The 20,649-nt window shown below is 36.1% G+C and overlaps 1 protein-coding gene and 1 long non-coding RNA gene across 21 annotated transcripts; one reads left to right on the top strand and one right to left on the bottom strand.

Annotated features, from left to right (window-relative positions):
* Positions 1-202: 202 nt before the first annotated feature.
* LOC149269938 (uncharacterized) lies at positions 203-671 on the bottom strand. Its single transcript, XR_016269366.1, has 2 exons — positions 539-671; positions 203-482 (listed from the first exon to the last, which is right to left on the bottom strand). It is a non-coding gene; the product is annotated as an uncharacterized LOC149269938 (long non-coding RNA).
* Positions 672-15,884: 15,213 nt separating this feature from the next.
* LOC108609788 (uncharacterized) lies at positions 15,885-18,249 on the top strand. Of its 20 annotated transcripts, none has more exons than XM_089465535.1 (4): positions 15,885-15,976; positions 16,039-17,229; positions 17,266-17,337; positions 17,401-18,249. In XM_089465535.1, the coding sequence occupies exons 1-4, from the start codon at positions 15,949-15,951 to the stop codon at positions 18,075-18,077; spliced, it is 1,968 nt and encodes a 655-aa protein (XP_089321661.1). In that variant the 5' UTR covers positions 15,885-15,948; the 3' UTR covers positions 18,078-18,249. The 20 variants fall into 20 exon arrangements, with proteins under 20 accessions (XP_089321661.1, XP_089321664.1, XP_089321652.1 ...); XM_089465538.1 differs by having other exon boundaries at positions 16,039-17,166; XM_089465526.1 differs by having other exon boundaries at positions 16,039-17,796; positions 17,851-18,249.
* The last annotated feature ends 2,400 nt before the right edge of the window (positions 18,250-20,649 follow it).

Raw genomic sequence — 20,649 nt, forward strand, 5'->3', positions numbered from 1 at the left:
CGAACAGATAAGCCGTCTTTATAATCACAGTTTAGCATTTTGGTTACCGATTTGCTTACGCCGTGTGTTGCCGCTGCCTGGCATAAATAAAGGACACTCAGAATTTACATACACCCATATAGGGTGTATATCTGTAAATAATATATGCTCACATATATATATTTGTATAAATCTGGTTCCGTTTGTTAATAAAAAAGAAAAGTAAAAGTGAAAAGCAAAGCATTGCAAAAATATATTTGACCGGATATTGGAGAGCCAGATGGACGGACGAACGGATGGATGGCTGGACAGTGTGTTGTCCAACGGCCAAGTCCAGCTGTTGCTCCAAGGGGCTATCCCAATATTGTTGTTGTTGTTGATGGTCTTTGCGCCAGCTGTTGTATCATTTTATTTATTTAGTCCATTTAAATTGCTGCGCCGTTTTCCCAATAGGCGTCACAGCCCTTAAATTTTCATCAAAAACAATTGATTTGCCATTAAAGCTATGAAGCAAGCCAATTAATTATAAACTTTATATATAAAGGTCTTAAATCTATACCAACATATTGTAGACAAATTTATTCTTAAACTTTTAATTTTACAAAATCAAAGAGTGAGAAAAATGTGTTCTTAAATTTGGAATTATGATTTTTAGCCAGATTGTGTAACCAAAATGCCAAACTACTCGACAGCTTTACACACATAAATAAGTGAAAATAATAAATAATGATGTAAACTCATGACTATTTTCTCATAATTATTTTACAAATATATATTTTCAATGATTTGGTACTTGAACTTTGGCAATCGAAGACAAACTATTCGTTGCATAAATAAATATTTTATGAGCAAATTTATTTGGATGCATTTCTTCGCCTTGGGTCTTCAAAGTCAGGTGTGGCAAAGTACTCTGTAGCATTTGACTCTGCAACTTTGTATGTGCTGCATTTGGAGTGAGCGAAATAAATGCTCAAGTATTTGGCAACGCGTCTGTTGGTGCACTTTTTATGCATATAAGTGGTAAATACTTGGCAAGGGAATCTTTTCACTTTTTGGTCCAACTGCTCTGGGGCATCTTGTAAAGTTGTAAAACACATCGCTTGGCTTGATTTTGGCCAAAATAAAGAAGTTGAACTTTTGTGTTTGATGAGTTCAGTTGGAACTGGGGTAGAGAGCGAACGACACTTCCCTCAAGTGATTGTAAAGTTTAGTCAAGAGTTCTCATAGTTTATGGTATACTTGTGTACTAAGGGGCGTTTAAAAAATTACAGTTTCCTTAAATTGATAGCATATTCCAAGTTTTCAAACCAAATGAACGGGTTTCTTTAATATACTCTTAAAAGAGGGTGCTTGAATGTAGAAAAAAAAAAAGACTGGTAAAAGAGGGTAAAATATTTGCACATTACAAAATGAGCTGAGATGGATTAATTGTCTGTATCAAGAGCAAAGAATGGATATTGCATTTTTTCTCTTTCTTTAAAATTCAAAATGGCTTGATTACGATATATAGGAAAAATGCTGAAAACATTAAACAAAAGTTTCCTTTTAAATATAATCTTCTTATATTTCTAACTGGAAAACCAAATGAATGTGGGTAAAGCCAGCAGGACACATTGTTAAATGAACCAAACATTATTTGTACCAGCTCTCAGCAATGCATTTAAAAATGTCATTTCATTTGGCTTATAAAGTAGCCAAAGAGACTTTATTGGCTTATCATTGGCAGGTGAAGACTTTGTCAGTGTCTGTTAAAATGTCGTTTTCCGATCCCCCCTCCCACTATATGACTTGACCAAGCGGAAAATTGTCTGCAGCAAATTGCCAACTACTCATAACTAGCTTTGCTTTTCTTCTCGTTTTTATTTTGGCACAAATTTCTCATTTGTGGGAAGCAGCCACAGCCAACATGGCAATAATTAAAATCTAAAAAAAAGTACAAAATAAAAATGAAAATAAATGAAACCCCCAGTTGGAGAAGAGAACAACTATTTATCGTCGTCTGCTCTCATAATAAAACACGCAGCGCCAACCGCCAACTGACAAAAATTGCAAACAATTTAAGCAACTGCGAGAAAAGGGTGCAAAAAAAAAATGGAATGTAACGAAAATAAAGCCACTAAATAAATAACAGCAAAATAAACGCGAGGGGTAAAAAATGTTAACCGCTCCAAAAAGAGAAGAAATAAAAAAAAAAAAGTAAATAAATAAATAAAACTATGAGAAATTGTAGCACTTGTAATGAAAGAAGTTTTAAGCGCTGCGCTCTTTGGGCGCTGGAAGCTGGGCTGCTGCATGCCAAATAATAGAGCTGAAAAAAAAATAATAAACTCATAAATAGTGTGACAAGCGGAGCAGCTGGATGAGAATGCCAGAGGTTAGACGACAAGTTGCAGGACGTGGAAAAATTACGCCAGCAGCTGGATGCTGGATGCTGGCATCGTGCGCCCATGCACGAGCACACTGAACGGATCAGCGACGACTGATGAAAGATTTACGAAAGCCCAAGCAATAAAACCAAAATACAAAATGCAACAAACAAAAAGGAGAAATGGGGAGAGCAAATAGTTTTCTATATATATGAGAGTGCACGACGAGGCAGATGACCTGTAATAAAATATCGAATTGTTTACATGATTTTTTAACAAAAAAAAAAAAAAAAAAAAAATAATAATAAAATAAAATAAATAAATAAATAAAAAAAAATATATATTACATCAGTCGGTTTTATGCATGCAAGACTCTCTGAGTTAAAAATTATTTTTAATTTTCATATGATTATTTGATATATTTTACTTCAAGAAATAGTTTGCATAATTTGCTTTTGCTTAATGCTTTAGCTTAATGGATGCATGAATATCTGATGAATTTATATTATTATATTTTTGTTTTTGTTTTATATTTTATATTATATATTTGATATTTTTGACTATTTATTTTTATTTTAATATTGCATATGTATTTTATATATGATGAATTTATATTATTAATATATATATTTTTTGTTTGTTTTATATTTTGTATTATATATTATATATTTGATATTTTTGAATATTTATTTTTATTTTAATATTGCATATGTATTTGATATATTTTACTTAAAGTAATATTTTTGTAACATAGAAAAGTTGATGGAATTATTATACTGACTGTAGATTAAGAATCAATATTTTAATATTTAAAAATCCTGAAAAATATTGGAAGTTTTCAAAACTGATCAAATACCAAAATGCTTCAAGCTGCCCATTTTCAATGGGTAAAAGATTTAGGGATGTTGGGAAAGGCGAGCCAAAAATGTAGCTGAATGGAAAGACGAACTGAACTGGGAAATGAAAAATTAATATGGCTGCCGCTTAGGCGTGCTGGCCAACTTGCTTTATGCACGGCCCACTGGAAACTCTAATCAACGCGCAACACAGCAAATTGTTGCATCAACGTTGCTGACATTGTTTTAATTTGCAGAACTTGCACTCTATGGCTCTGTCTCTCTCGCTGTCTCTCTATCTCTATCTCTGTCTTTGTCTTGTGTGTGAGGCATCAGATGTCAAAGTTTTGTAGCATCTACTTTTCGAAAAGCACTGATTAAGAAAGGGTTCCAAACAGAGACAGAGACAGATAGAGGGAGAGAGAGAGAGCGAATACTGCTCGGCAGTTGACTCTAAAAACTTTTCCAGTGCTGTCTTTTTTGCGGTTGAGTTCCTTGTTGCAGTTTTTGACAATTGCAAACTTTGCCTTCGTACGTGTTGCTTTTGGCCTAAAAACTTTTTTAATGAACGTCGCGCAAAGAGGTTTGCTATTCGGATATTTATTTGAAATGTTTCCTAATTTATTTTTTTACAATTAAATGGTACACTAAAATACAAAATAAATCACCGACAAGCTTTCAATTTCAACGTAAATTAGAGCACATTATTTTTCTTTGACATTACCCTGTGAAAGGAAGCAGAATTTTTTTTTTTTATAAAATCATACTCCCCTTAGGTGTAAGAAATTGGACAAGAATTTTTTTTAAAGTATTTTTTATCTATCTAAGAGTCAATCAATCAATCAATCAAATTTTTACATTTATATTTTCTATTTTTTTATTTATTTATTTTTTTTTTTTTGTAAATAAATATATTTCAAATCGATATTTTCTCTTTAATTTTGATAATTTTAATTCCTTTTTTATAGACAATTTTTTTTAAATGAATTTGCTTAATACATAAAATTGTTATAGATTATATAAATATGAAATTCAAAAACAACTTTTGGTCTAAATCAGAAACACTTTAAACTAGTTTGCCTCAAACTTTGCTCATAAATATACGAAAATAAATTTAAATGTGCAACGTGAAATCGGAGATGCTTGGAAAATGAAACTTGCAGTGAATATAAACACTAAGCTGCAACGGGTAAATGTTTTCCCTCAAACACACAAATCAAATAAGTTGCACTTGGCAATGTCATTTCCTATATATATAGGCTAGCATCGTCCGCAGTCGCAGCATAAAAATCGCTGCAGTTATCAATATATGCACAACTAGTAAAAACGAGCGGAAATGAAATAAAATGCAGCCGCTTTCACAGTTGACTCTCAGACCCAGTATCTCTTTCTCTCTCTCTCTCTCTCTCACTTGTTTTTGTGCCTGCTGGCTGGCTGTGTGGACTGTGCGAAAACTGGATGGAGGAAGACGCTGCGTAGAGCGAAAATGGCGCCGGTAAAGTTTGTTAAACAGCCGCCGGGAAAATTATTGAGGGAACGCTTCTGTAGCTTTACCAAGAGTACAACTCGAACCGGAGGTAACAGTTGTTAGCCCACTTCATGGGCAGGTTGCGTGCTCTGGCTTCAAAGTGCAAAAGTAGCAAATGACAGTGCGACAGAGCAAGGGAGGGAGAGAGAGAGGGTGGTAGAAAAGGAAGAAGTAAGAAGCGAAATGTTTGTGTTCAATGAGTTTTTAAGCGCTCTGCCTGCTATATCATTTTCCGGATGGGGGCAAATTGTTATTAGCATCCAGCGTCGAATCAGAAACAATTGCGAAACGCAACAACTGGGGACAGTTTGCAAAGCACTTGTGCTCCAGACGTGCTCCATAAATACAAACTATTTTCTCGGCAGCAGCGGCGAGATTTCATTACCTCCGTATGCGCCAGTGCGTGTCTGCAAGCAAGACATCAGAGCAATGTCTATACGGATTGTTACTCGGGTTCCATATGCAAGCGCCCCTTGGGCACAGGACATTGGTCACTTATGGCCCTGACAGCTGAGTGAATCGCTTTCGTCGTGCTGAAAGCCGGGCGAAATACAGCGAATGATTGCTACTGTTCAATGGGCTGGCTGACATTGCGATGCCCTCTACTAGATACATGTTGTGTGTGAATAGAGCTGAAAGCGAACAAAATTGACATTTTCAAAGCGAATCACTTTTAATTTTACAAATTCTTATTGCATATATATTCCGTATTTTGTTTTATATCCTCGATTTTATTAAACAAGTTTTTTGTTACCTTTTTGGCTACTTTAAGTTAATTATTTCTTAATTTTATTTACAAATATTTAAAATATAATGAAATACACTTAAAGCATATTTTAGAATATAATCCTTGATTAACTGTCACAATAATGGGCTTCAAATATAGTTAAGCTCATCTCGCTTATGCTTAGTGCTGCTTGCCTTATCAATTTAGCCAGCTGGCAGACAATAGCAGCACAGAATCCCACTCTAATTAATATAAATTCCCTATAGCAGCATCAATTGCGCAGACAGGAGGCTCGATAATCTGAAACATGCCAGGTCTGCTGCAAACTATGTGAACACATGCTCTCATATATGTACATAGAAGGGTGTGAATGCGCTTGAGTGTGAGTGTGTGTGCGGGCTCCTATAACCCACATTACGTATACGCCACGTTATCGCCAATAGCGCAGATAGCCGCATGCTGCGTATGAGCCGAAATGAAATTCAAGCGATAGCAACTACTCACGCACACAAACAAACAGACATGCTCACACACATACACATTTATGATGCTATAGCTAAATATTGTTCATTTTATTAATTTTCCCTTTTTCTGCTGCTGCAACAGGCAAGGCAACAACAACGCACTTAGCAAGCAGCGCAGCAATTTGTCGTGAATTAGGTGTAGGGCAAACGAAACTAGTCGGAAATTCTTAAGGAAAGTTTCGCTAATGAAAAGTAATTAAATTATGTAAAGTTCGACCGGCAACTCGTTTATTATATACTCCGTGTTGCATTTTAGGGTAAACTGAGCAAAGCAAAATCCTTAAAAATTTATTTCTTAATAAATTTGTCAAATTAAAAAATTTTCCCATAAATTTTCTTTTTTTTTTTTTTTTTTTTTTGCTTTTGAATTCTTCCATTGTGCAAACTCTTTAGTAAAATTTTGAGAAATTTTGAGTCTACAGGATATTTTTGAGTCACTTTGGCAAAGAATTTTTTTTTTTGCCGTAATGCGGCTAGCGCTACACTAGCTCGAAAAAGTATGCTACATAAAAATATTTATATAGAAAGATTGAATAGATATAAATCCTGCGGCATATAACAAGATGCTTAGATTATAATACTTCACTCCACTAGGATATATACTATATGTACTTCATTTCTATTACATTCAGATGCGACAGTGAAATAACATAAATTCAACATTAAGAAAATCTATAAAATCTAAGTAAATTCTTTTCTAAAAAAAAATTTAAATATTTTTTTTATCGATGGATATATTTATATAGTAAGTGCACGAAATAGGAAAATGGAATACTACGTGAAGACACATATTCATATTGCTCAATAATTTGTAAAAACTGACTTTAATTCAGATTATCTGTGGCTAATTTTAAAAAAGTTTAGATTTTCTTCTTAAAATGAAGTTTAACATTTTTTTTTTTAATATTTGACCAATTTTTTCTTTGATTGATTTCTTTTAATTCTAATATCTGTCATACCAATTATTTGATAGCCAAAGGACATTCATGTTAGCTAGTGTTAAAAGTCTTTGCCTTTGACTCTCTGTCGCAGTCGGAGTACTTGGACTGTTTAAAGCTTCCCAACAAAATGACTTCGCTTTTTTTTTTAGACCGTATACAGATTGTAAATGGGAATTCGAGGTATTACAGATTTGTGAAAATGTAAAGGGGTCATGACAGACTTTAGACGATTTTAGTTAGGCTGACGAGCTGAGTAGGTTTAGTCTTATTCGTTCATTTATTTATCTGTTCTTTTTCTTAACATTATTACAATTATTATACAATTAATTAATAATGCATTTATTAGAATAACAGCTTTATGGAGTATGTCCAGGACGGGCGGTCCCGAAAAGGTCACATTTAATTGCTATAGCTTCATGCACAGTCAAAGATGTTGCTCTTTGATTTCGGAAATTGATATTTTAATATGATACATGGCGCGTAGGCAATTGAAACGGAAATTAAAAACGAGTAATTTCGAGTAAATTGGAAAAGTGTTCGCTCTGTGCATTGCGCCTGTTTAACAATGCGCGGTTGGTCATCTCATTAATATATAATCGACTGTATAAATATGTGAGTTAAACCATATTAAACGCACATTGTTTGTGTGTTATGCGATAAATGTGCATAATAAACGCATTGCATATGCAATGAAAGCCATTTAAAATGTGAAGGCAAATTAACAGCGGGGCGGATGCGGTCGAAGTGATTGATGTGATGTGAGTGAGGTGAGGACGGCGGAACAATGTGAACATCAATCGGGCAACGATACGGCTACGTTGTCAATTTACACACAGACGAGTGTTATGTCAATTTAAACTCCAAATAGGAAATTTATATTTCAGTATCCATGCCCTTTTAATAATATATTAGTTAAAGCATACATTAGACTAGGTCAACTGCTACAATTTCGGAAATATGGACAAGCAAAGCTATTCGGTCAGAACCATACAAGTAGATATTTTTAATATAATAAAAAATAAATTTTATTAAAATATGTAAATATTTGAAATGTTTATAGTAATAAATATCAATCATGCTTAACTGAAATAATTTGCTTAACTTTTTATTTTATTTTCCAATTTGAATTTTTATTTCTATTATTATTATTTATTTTTCTATGTGATTACTGTAATGATAAGTTGGAGAATCAACATGTTTTTTTTTTTTTTTTTTTTTTTTTTTTTTTTTTTTTTTATAGCAGAGTCATGAATGTCAATTTTATGAAACACATATCCGATCTTTATCTTTTTCTTGTCAGTTCTTATATATTTAAACCAATATTTTTTGTTGTTCCATATTTTTATTGTTTTATATTGTCCTCGTTTATCTTCCCTTCTAGTTTGTATAGTTGTCATTTTTAATATATCTTCTAATTTTCCTCTTCTTACATATCGTCTCCTGTCATCAAATACGTATATGGTATATATATATACACATTGGCATTGCCATTTAGTTAAATTTTTAAATTTATCCCTTTTACTTTCTCTGCATCTCTCCCTTTCACACTTCAACAGCTGTTCAATTGTAGGTTAGTTGCCCCACACCCCCTAATTGAACTACATTTATCATTTGAATTACACCCTCATATTGCGCGCTAATTAAACACTGAAATTTGTAGGCTTTCGTCCTCGATTTTATCGTTTTCCAATTGCTCAGTTCGCACGCGGAACGCATTCATCATCGATGTGCGACTGTGACTGCAATTCCAATTCCCATTCACACGCTTTACTCCACTTCATTTTAATTAAACTGTTTGTCTCATTTTGAGCGCACTCAAAGAAAAACCAATAATTTGTCTTTCCCATATTTCAATGGTAACACCACCCACCTCCCATCCCCCCATTGCCCGCCTGCGCCGCCCATTTGGCCATTTGTCCAATCGATGCCAAGAATGAAATTGGCATCGCATAGCCAGACATCGATGCTGCTAGCATTACGAATGCAAATGCATTCGATGTCAAGCGAACCGTGCCCGGAGTCCACAGTCGAATGTAATTGCTGCCACAGAAATTTATATTTAATTTTCAAATAAAATTTTTGCACATTGCTTCAGAGGATCCATTGTCTTCGTGCACGCTCAAAAGCGAATCAATAATACCAAAAAGGATGCACACAGCCCCGAACAGCAATAATAATACAACAGCTTTCAGGTCTCCTTTCAGTAAATAAAAAATAATAAGGGGCGAAACCGCAAGACCACGAAGCTTTTAATATCCTCACAAATGAATGATCAGCTGAATTATTAAAAGGCCTTTTATGGCTCTTGCTCAAACACTTGAAACGGTCTACTTTTTTTTTTTTTTTTTTTTTTCGCAGACACCTCTAAGTATGCCTTCAATAATTTAAATTCTGCTGAATGTTTGCGTAATCTGGGTCTTAAGTACACATGTATATAAAAATAAAGTAATTTTAATTACAATTAATAATTAATATTAATAAATATTAAGAAAGTTTAATTGTTGGAAATTGGAATTAATCAAAAAGTATTTTCAGGAAACGCGATTATTAAAACCTCTTATTTTAATGCAATTTTCGACAAATTAATAAACATTAATTCTCTTTAAAATTGAATTTCAATTGCTTTTTTTTTCAAAATTAAAAATATCTAATTTAGTATAAATAATAATAATATATAATAATAATAATATATTACTTTTATTACTTTTATATTTTATCAAAGAAGCTTTTGGTTACTTAGTCCAGTTTATTTAAGTTTCTAGCTTAAATAATTATAATTATTTCTTTCTTTCTTTAATTGTTACAAAGAATCAATTCTAAATAACAATTTAGTTTAAAGCCAGAGCAACAACAGGCTTATTTTTATTACAATTATATTCTTCTCATATTTAAAAAATTCTAAGTACCTTGTTTCAATACTTATAACTCTGTATTTATTTTAATAATAATATATTATATTCCATTAATTATATTTAAATTATTCAATGGCCAATAAAATGTTTTTACATATAGAATGATGCAATTTCAATACTAAATTTAATTTATAGGTGGCCCCTTTATTGAGTATTGTTACAAACAGCATCATATCAGAAATATTATACAGAATACACAATTATGAATTTTTCATTAATTCGCATTTATTCTTTATTCTTAAATTAAATTCTCTCATCAAATTAGCGCGCAGTTTGCAAGTGTATGAAAAATTCTTTGGCTATATCTGTGCTTTTACTTTGGCCCGTGTCCGGATGCGGCGGCAGACCTGGCCAGCGGCTGTAATTAAAATTGAAGCCGTGCGGCGCGTAGTGCACAAGCTGCTAGCATTCCAATTGTTTCTTGTCCAATAATAATTTTTATTATACTTGATGATTGTGGAAAATGAGCTTTTATTTCATGAATACCACGGCGTGGTTGATGGAATTGCGGTTGTGTATACTCCACATATACATACGTACTATAGATGCATATTAAACCAGAGGACGTAAGCGCACATCGATAATGTTGTGCAGATTAAGTGGAGTACAAATACTCGCATTGCATATTATTTGCTTTTGGGGCGTTGGGGGCTTGGCACCCTTTAATTTGGCGGTCGCGGTTCAACTCCATCCAAGTAGAAAATGAAAAGTTCGGTTGGATCGTTTTAATTTGCTAGCCACGTTGAGCGTTGACCACTTGTTAACTGATTATCTGGAGAGTTCGCAAATGATACTTAACCCTCTGTCGTTAATTACTTATGTATATTGTTTTTAATTGAACTACGTGATGTTTAATTTTTTTACTTTTCTTCCTTTTTTTCATGGTCAGAAACAGAAAAATCTCATAAATATTTATTATCAACGAAATTAAAGGAAATAATTATATTTTCTGAAGCGCATTTAAAGATATAAATAATGGAATATATTATATAAGATTCGTAGATCAATTAGTATGGTGTTAACGGAGCGTTCTTATATAACAAATTAAGCTATTACCGCACATCAATATAGATTTATTTGTCTAATTTGAATGAATTTCCCCTTTAACTATTTTTGCGCTTATCTAAAAATACTAAATGGTTTTGATATTTAAATGTATTAACCTTACTCAGTCATTTAGTGCAGTTAAACTTCTTATTTGTATTACACTATTATTTTGTACTATATATATTAAGGAATAAAAAAAAACTCCCACAGTTGATTTTCACATATCCAAAAAGTTTTTATGAAACACAATACAAAATGCTGCCATGTGGAGCATTGCCCTTAAAAGAGAAATTTCATTTCATTTTTCACTGGCTAACTGGTTAGTTGGCTCAAAATGTTTTTGGGGTCGTGCTGTTGCTTAATGTTTTCATTATACTCTATAAAAAAAACTATTTAATAATATATGAAATCCTTGTAACATTATTTATTTCCTCAATCTTTGAAAATTTTAAATATATAATTCTTATATATACAATTATCATATTTAATTAAATTGTTTAAATTGTTTAAAATGTTTAATATATATACCATTTTAAAATAATTTATGTTTTTGTTTAACAAAATTTAATTGACGTAAAATAATTAAAACAATAAAGAATATTGCCAATATTTTAAAATGAACAGTTCCAAGTATTATTTAAAAACAAATATAGTTGAAAAAATTTGGGGTTTTTTTTTTTTTAATTTTAAACGCATTTTGTAGTCGGTCAGTTTCAACTGTTTATGTTTGGCTCGCTGGCCCCCCCATAAGCTCTCGATGGTGTTGTAAAATGTAATCATTGTGGCATGTAATTAGTTTTTGTGAGTGTGCCAACTCCCACAAGTGGGTGTGTGGGTGTAAGCGTATGTGTGTGCGTGTGTAAGTGTAATATTTGCACGAGTATAAATAAAATGTAGTATTGTATTAACGTGTGAAACAGGCACAAATACACACACACACACACACACCATGTAAATGGGTAGTCTTGTGTTATGCAATAAACAGATTACCCAAAACTCTGGCTATTTTGTATTACTTTGCGAAAAGCCACAAATATTGTATAAGTTTCAGAAGCTACAATAAGACAAACTTTGCAGAATTAATGCATTGAAAAATTAAAAGTAAAACTAGTTTATAAAACTACACTTTTTTGTTTTATATATGACAGATTTTATTTCAATAAACTTTATTACATTCATATAGAATTCGACACAGAAATTGGGATTGTTGAACATTCTAAATACAAAATTGTAAATTGAATATTCTCAGAAAAAAGTATATGTAAAATATGTAATAATAAAATATACAGCTTTATTTAAAATAACCGTAATTAAAAAGAAATTTTAACCAAATTTCAACTATTTTGAAATTTACGAAGTATAAACAAAATATTTCCCTATAGAATTTCACGTAAATATCAATTTATTACAGCCATTTCTCTCCTCCTTTCTAAGCTCTTTCTATAATAAGTTTTAGGCATTGAGGTAACAGTTTTATATAAGATAAATGCAAGATATGTTTTATATACATATAAACTTTATTTTCAAATAAATGAAGAAAATTACATTAAACTATACAAACTTTTTTTTTGTTACTAATTCTTAGTTTTACAACTAAGTGACTAACAAATAGAAAGCAAAAAGTAATAATTAGTAAAAAGAAAATATTACACGATACAATCACATCTATTAAAGTAATTCCAGCTACCTTTTGTAAGGTAATTTGGACATTAGGATAACAGTTTTATACATTCCATTAGAAACCATTTCCAAAGAGCTCTCTAATTGAGCTCGTATAGCCGCTAGTAACCCGTGGTTGTGGCAGTGCAGCGAAGCATGATTAACTGACCGTTGTTTCAATCCGCATACCACACGTCGTATACGAAATAATAATTTACACACTATTGTGGCTGTTGTTGTTGTTGTTGTCGATGACATTGCAACAATCAGTAATCAATTTACAATTTAGTTGTGTCTGCCTGTGTGTGCGTCTGTCTGCATGTGTTCTGGGCGTGTGTGTGTGTGTGTACATTGATTGGTGGTTGTGCAGAGGTTCCTCAATCTAAACACACTAGCACACGTACAGCTGTCTATGTATATGTATGCGTGTATGTGTATTTCCTGTTGTTGCTGTGGAGCAATTGATTTGTTGGTCGATTTGGTCGTCGTCAGCGTCCCATCAATGTCCAAAGGAAATGCCACGCAATTTGTTTGTTCGCGCTCGCAGGCCACAAATATTGTGAAATTAACTTGTTAAAATAGCGGTGCCGCCAGTGGGTTGGGCCTGGCTGTTGATAAATGACAAAAGATTTGCGATATCCCGCCAACTGTGTGGAGCGGGCGCTCGGAGTTCTGTGAGTGTTAATGGCCATAGAATAATATTGACTAGCCCATTGGATTTGGAAGGGCTGGGTATGCTTTTGTATTTTCTGTAGACTGAACCAGTTGGAAATGTATATTTTGGGTATATTGTTTCCGTGCGAATGTATTTAATGAGCCGACGGAAGCATAGAAAGCTCCTAATGTACTATTAAATATGTATAAAGTATAAACGTATAAAGTCTTTAACACATCTAGTGTGACTGTCCGTGATCCATCCTTTTAAGAATTAGATTTCATCGCTTAATTTTTAATTGTCGTTTCTAAATTTCATTGCTATTTAAATTTCTTCCAAGTGAATCCTCTAAGTTTTCTCTAAGGACTTCCCCCAAGCATTTCTTCTGAGTATTTACTTTAAAAATTTCCTCTTGGTATTTCATCTACGAGTTTTTTTAAGCATTTCCTCTTAAGAATTTCTTCAAACTATTTCCTTTAATTGTATCCTCTAAATATTTCTTCCAATTGTTTCCTCGAAGTATTTTCTCTAAAGATTTCCATAGTCTTTGTTGCTTAGCTGAACAATCCATTTCATTGGCAGCAGTTTCTCCATTTCTATAGTTCTCTTTAGGTCTAGGACTTCTGCTTTATTCCATCCCATACAATGAGTATGGTCAATGGATTTATTATCAATAGGATGGACTACTTTCAAGTAGCCAGCTAGAAATAGGCTATACTGGCACAACGACTTTTGAGTGCATATTTGTATTTGTAATTAATAAGTAAAAAAGAAAAGAGTATTCCATAGTGGAGTACACTGTTCGCAGCACATAGCCCTGAGTACAATACTAAGTAGACATACTTAGCGTTCATTATTAGATACAACAATTAATTATAAAGTACACGCCGGCACTTAGCTCGCAGTTTTCCCCTTGATGCTGGCTCACCTAAGCGGAGAGTAGCATAGAATGGCCTTTGATCTGATGCAATTGACTTGGCTTTAACCTGTGCTCATTGACCAGTCAACTGACATGCGTCCGCTGCACTCTGTGCGCCCCACTCTTAATGTGTTCGACATTTTCCCATTTCCTCGCCCCTTTTTTTTCACTCTTTGCTGTAGTTTATCACCAAAGTGCACGCAACAGCAGCCATGCCAAAGACGTTGCCAAGTGGCATACGCGGCGTATGACTTATCTGGCCATGCCACAGCTTGCGGTTCGCATTTAAAGTTTAAGTGGCGCAAAATCAGCACCAGTAGAGCTCTGTGTGCAAAGCAGCGACTCAGCTGCAAAGGACTTCATTTGCAACATCAATCGCAACCTCATCCTGCCAGCGCCTGATGCCCTCCCAGCGACGGCCGCCCTGCAGTTGCCTGCCTGCCTGCCTACTGGCCATGTGGATGCTCTCATTTCGTTGATGGCAGCGACCGCGTTGGCTGCGTGTTTAATAAAGCGTATGGCAGCAACCGGATGCCACGGAATGGCAGCCTGGATTCTAGTGCCCAGAAGGCGGCCATTGGCTGGGTTTAATTAGCTTTAATGGCTTAATGCAGGGCATTTGAGCCGTCCTGAGTGGCTGGGCATGCAAAAATGACAGCTGCTAAGTAAACGTGCTGCTCTCGCCACTGCTGGCCGAGTCGACCTCCGCTTTCTGTTGCAGATGTAGGAGCGATGACAGCATCATGAGATGCAATTTCCGCATCGTGACAAGCTTTGGCCATCATCACAGATCCAATTCTAGCATACGATTTGCTTAAATCCTTGCAGCATAATATTTCATAAAAGCATTAATATTCTATAAAGTTCCACAATTCAAATATATCTGATTTGATTCAAAAACCTGGAAATATAGAGAACCAAAAACTTTTCCTGAACCAGTTCATTTCATTACCCCACTACTACTGTATGTAAACTTAAATCCTCAACTAAGTTTTGAATTGGTTCAATATAAATATGTTTTTATTTTGTCAGCTGTTACTTTACTTGACGGAGTTGCAACTTCGTAAACAGTCAATGGAGATATGCGGGTTGTAGAGGCGATGCGTCTGGCTGTGGAGCCTCAGCTGCTTGCCGAAAATGAATTGACTTTGAACCCGTGAACGCACTAAAAATGGCAGCTCAGGGTATATTGATTTTATGAAAACGTATGCTACAGCCAAATGCAGGAATGGCAGACCCGATGGCCTAAGCCCCAAATTCAGCACTGTAAATTCCTATTCCTTATTGTTTACCGTATTATCGATATTAATCGATAAGTTTATTTAGTTTATAACATTTACGTACTCCGAGTAGTAGAGCCTTTGCTTTTCTAAATACCCCCATCTAAAAAATGAACGCATCGCATAACATAATATTGATGAAGATGCTAGATAGAATTGTGCTCGTTAAGCGAGGGTACACTGTAAAAGAGTAAAGTGTGCTTATGTGTTGCTTGTTCAAGTGTAGAATGATTAAAGTAGCAGTGTGTAGAGTATGTCCAAGTCAGGTACACCTGACTATGGGAGCAGTAACAGCAGCCACGCGAATATTGTGTAAATATAATTATATTTAGACTTGTATGCGTTTCTTACCTAATTTAACTGAGGTGACAAAACAGGGTCGTCGCTGAAGAATAGGGTTATGTTGGTAAAAATATGAATATCGTAAATATTTATATAAGACTTATATTTGGATATTTATTTTTAATAGTTATTTGTTCAAGTGCGTTCGAGGATACTTATAAAAAGGCAAAATTTTCCAATGGGTCTCAGTTTCGATCTACTCTTTCAGCCGTAAAAGAAGGAAATTTGTAGCCATGAAGCTGGCTACCAACTTTTTAATAGGTAACAACATATATATTTAGGTTTTAGGCGATTGGTATCGTTATCTATTGTTGCATTTCCAGTGGGCTTGCTCCTTATGGGACATGCCGATCCTAGTGCCTCAGTTCCGTCTTGTGGATGTCCACCACCAACAACACCACGTTGTCCACCAACAACAACACCTCCTTGCCCACCACCAACAACACCTTGTGGATGTCCACCACCAACAACACCTCCTTGCCCACCACCAACAACACCACGTTGTCCACCACCAACAACACCTCCTTGCCCACCACCAACAACACCACGTTGTCCTCCAGTAAGAACTACAACGACAAAACCAAGTTGCAATACCAAGCCCACCCAACCCTGTCAGCCCACCCAACCAACTCAGCCGACGCAACCGACTCAACCACCACGCACCCAACCCACCCAACCAACTCAGCCGACGCAACCGACTCAACCACCACGCACCCAACCCACCCAACCAACTCAGCCGACGCAACCGACTCAACCACCACGCACCCAACCCACCCAACCAACTCAGCCGACGCAACCGACTCAACCACCACGCACCCAACCCACGCAACCAACTCAGCCGACGCAACCGACTCAACCACCACGCACCCAACCCACCCAACCAACTCAGCCGACGCAACCGACTCAACCACCACGCACCCAACCCACGCAACCAACTCAGCCGACGCAACCGACTCAACCACCACGCACCCAACCCACGCAACCAACTCAGCCGACGCAACCGACTCAACCACCACGCACCCAACCCACCCAACCAACTCAGCCGACGCAACCGACTCAACCACCACGCACCCAACCAACACAACCAACTCAGCCAACACAACCGACTCAACCAACTCAACCGTGTCCGTGGCAGACAACCCGACCTACCAAACCCTGTCAAACAACTAGACCAACACGCCCTACTGAGCCCTGTCAGACAACTAAACCAACCCGACCTACCAAACCAACGCGAACTCCCAAGCCAACACCACCTACCAAACCCTGTCAAACAACTAAACCAACACGCCCTACTAAGCCAACTAGACCAACCCGACCTACCAAACCAACGCGAACTCCGAAGCCAACACCACCTACCAAACCCTGTCAAACAACTAAACCAACACGCCCTACTAAGCCAACTAGACCAACCCGACCTACCAAACCAACGCGAACTCCCAAGCCAACACCACCTACCAAACCCTGTCAAACAACTAAACCAACACGCCCTACTAAGCCAACTAGACCAACCCGACCTACCAAACCAACACGAACTCCGAAGCCAACACCACCTACCAAACCAACGCGAACTCCCAAGCCAACACCACCTACCAAACCAACGCGAACTCCCAAGCCAACACCACCTACCAAACCCTGTCAAACAACTAAACCAACACGCCCTACTAAGCCAACTAGACCAACCCGACCTACCAAACCAACGCGAACTCCGAAGCCAACACCACCTACCAAACCAACGCGAACTCCCAAACCAACGCGAACTCCCAAGCCAACACCACCTACCAAACCAACGCGAACTCCCAAGCCAACACCACCTACCAAACCAACGCGAACTCCCAAGCCAACACCACCTACCAAACCAACGCGAACTCCCAAGCCAACACCACCTACCAAACCAACGCGAACTCCCAAGCCAACACCACCTACCAAACCAACGCGAACTCCGAAGCCAACACCACCTACCAAACCAACGCGAACTCCCAAGCCAACACCACCTACCAAACCAACGCGAACTCCCAAGCCAACACCACCTACCAAACCAACGCGAACTCCCAAGCCAACACCACCTACCAAACCAACGCGAACTCCGAAGCCAACACCACCTACCAAACCAACGCGAACTCCCAAGCCAACACCACCTACCAAACCAACGCGAACTCCCAAGCCAACACCACCTACCAGACCAACTACCGAACCAACCGTAACTACTAAGCCTACCAAACCCCCAGTATGTCCTCCCATTTGTGGACCTGGTGGTCGCCCTTGTTGGGGTTGTCCTCCACGCCGGCTACTGTGCTTAGATCTTCTGGCTGATATCAAAGCTCTGCGGATGATGCTGGAAGAATGCGTCTGTGCTAAAAAATGAGCAAATCATACGACATTGTGGTTCGATCAATCATATATTCAAATATATCCAGTAACCACATTGTTGATGCTTAGATTGCAAGGAAAATAATCGAAAATTATTGAACAGATATAATATTGTTGAAATTAAAATAAATTGCTGATTAAAATATTAAAATAGAATTTACAAAGTACTCCGAAGAGTTGGCCAAAGTTGAACATTGAGTATTTCAATAAAGATTCGCAATGCGAATGCCAGGATAAATGAAATAATAGCGCTAGAACAACACGAAAATATCCATGTTTTAGCTGGCATAGCTGAACTCCGTATATGCGTATAGTATATGCATTGAGTTTTCGTTTTAATTCTCAGCCGGAACACTTTAAAACAATTTTCTAGCCAGCGAGCTTCAAGCGAAGCGAATAAAAGATGCTGCGAACGGGGCACTGACTATTTATTTGCCCCAAATTGCAATGGGGGGAGTGGCAGGTAGTTGAGCTATGTTGAACTGTTGGAACTCACCATTCCTCCACACACACACACACACACTCATACACACACACATAGACAGACAAGGATGCGCTGTGAAATTCATTCACACGTAACAGCACCGAGAAACCAATGGGAAGAGCTGAGCAATTCTCACTTGTTTTTGTTTGTGGCATGCTAAAGAAACTTTGCCTCATAACTTTACATTGAAGAAGATGCATATGCAACACGTTCGAGCCATTCAGTGTTGCACCAACTTGCAATTGAGTGCAGCTATATATATATATTTATAAATCTATCTATATCTATATATGTATATATAACAAGGAAAAAGGGCTCCAGTCTAGGCTGCTCGACTAGGAGATACCTTGAACCCTCTATTCTAATTATTCTGCACTTCTTTTATGCACACATACATACACATGCATCCACACGCACGCATAAGCCTGCGCTCTGCTAACTGCGCAGTAAGCAGCGACTGCGCTTGGGCTGCGCTGCAGTGTGGGCAATATTATGAGAATTTATTTGTTGAATAATTTCTTTTGTAGACATACGATCTTAACGAAACTTTCAGAGAACTTTCTCTAGTACTTGAAATGCGTTTTTTTACAAATTGGGGGCGAAGGGGGCGTGGTATCCAAAATCTGTAAATTACAAAATCTTTGTATCGATTAACTTTATATACAACGCAAATTTGAAGACTTCAGGTCTGAAAGTGTTCAAATTAGGCTAAAAAAAAAACAAAATCAATTTTTCGAATATTCTCGATAAAAAAGTTATCGGATGATTTATCAAAAAAAGCAAACTCGTACTGCGTATGGTACACACGAGTATGCATGCCAAATTTCAGCTCTTTAGCTCTTATAACTTCTGAGATCGACGCACTCATACGGACGGACGAACGGACGGACAGACGGACAGGGCTATATCGACTCAGCTCGTCGTGCTGATCAAGAATATATATACTTTGTGGGGTCTGCCACGCCTCCTTCTGCCCGTTACATACTTTTTCACAAAACCATTATACCCTGATTTCCCATTTTCAATGGGTTCAGGGTATAAAAATACACTGCGTGTCATCGGGATAACCCTTCGCTTGTGTTGATTATTTTCTGGTAAAAATTTTGTATTTCAACTAGAGTCCTGTACTTTTGTTTAACCAAAACACATTTAATATGGAAAATCAGGCCATATTGCGCCTCTTTTTAATTAGGCGGTATTATTCTTGGATAAAAAAAAGTAAATAAATAAAATAAAATCAAATTAAAATTAAAATAAATTAAAAAAAATTAAAAAACCTGAACATTTTTAACAATTTTTTAATTACAAATATTTATTTAAATATTTAAATATATGGACCCAACTTTCATTTTATTTTAAAATGAATAAATTAGTTACAAATTTATAATACAAATAATGCAGATAACTTTTATATTATTTGAAGTGGAATAAAATAAAATAAAAGAATAAAATATAGTAGATGTGCTATACTGCGGAGTTCGATATCCTGATGTGCACAGAGTATGTGAGTTTTACATTCCAAGGTTACGTATACGTACGTATGTGCAATATTTTCTACAGTTGCGATTTCTCTGTGAACCGTTAGCTCAGCTCAAACGTCAAAAGTAGCTGATGAAATTGTGCAAAGTGTGAGTGACTGCCGGTCGGGTCGTCGTCAAGTTAATTGAAAAATAGTGTTTGCTATTTTATGGCATTGCCCCGAACTCTGTTGACAGTTAAACATCAGAGCAGCAGGCCAAAGGACAACAGAGTGGCTGCGGTTGCTTTCTGTCTCTTAACCTTTAATTAATATGCAGTTGGATGATATGCATTTAGATGGGGATTGCTCCTGGCTAAGCAGCAACATAGCGAACTTTCAATAATTAAAACATTCGAGGCATTAATTATGTACCATATGTATATAGTATATATTTCTTTGACGGTTGTTCATTTAAAATGCCTAGAATCTAGATTCGATATTGTATCAACAATACTTAGAGAAAGCGTTATAAAACTAATATTTCATATATTCATTTCATTTCTAATATTTAATTAAAAGCTATATATATAATATATATTTATTAATGTTATCTTTATCATGAGT

Source organism: Drosophila arizonae, chromosome 3, assembly GCF_054131065.1.
Source record: "Drosophila arizonae isolate 15081-1271.41 chromosome 3, UAZ_ARI_1.0, whole genome shotgun sequence".
NCBI classification, from domain to species: Eukaryota; Metazoa; Arthropoda; class Insecta; order Diptera; family Drosophilidae; genus Drosophila; species Drosophila arizonae.

Excerpts from the sequence above, each read along its gene's own strand:
- LOC108609788 (XM_089465518.1), top strand. The coding sequence starts at position 15,949 with ATGAAGCTGGCTACCAACTTTTTAATAG. Across the intron at positions 15,977-16,038 it reads GGCTACCAACTTTTTAATAG|TGGGCTTGCTCCTTATGGGA; the intron begins GTAACAACATAT and ends TTGCATTTCCAG.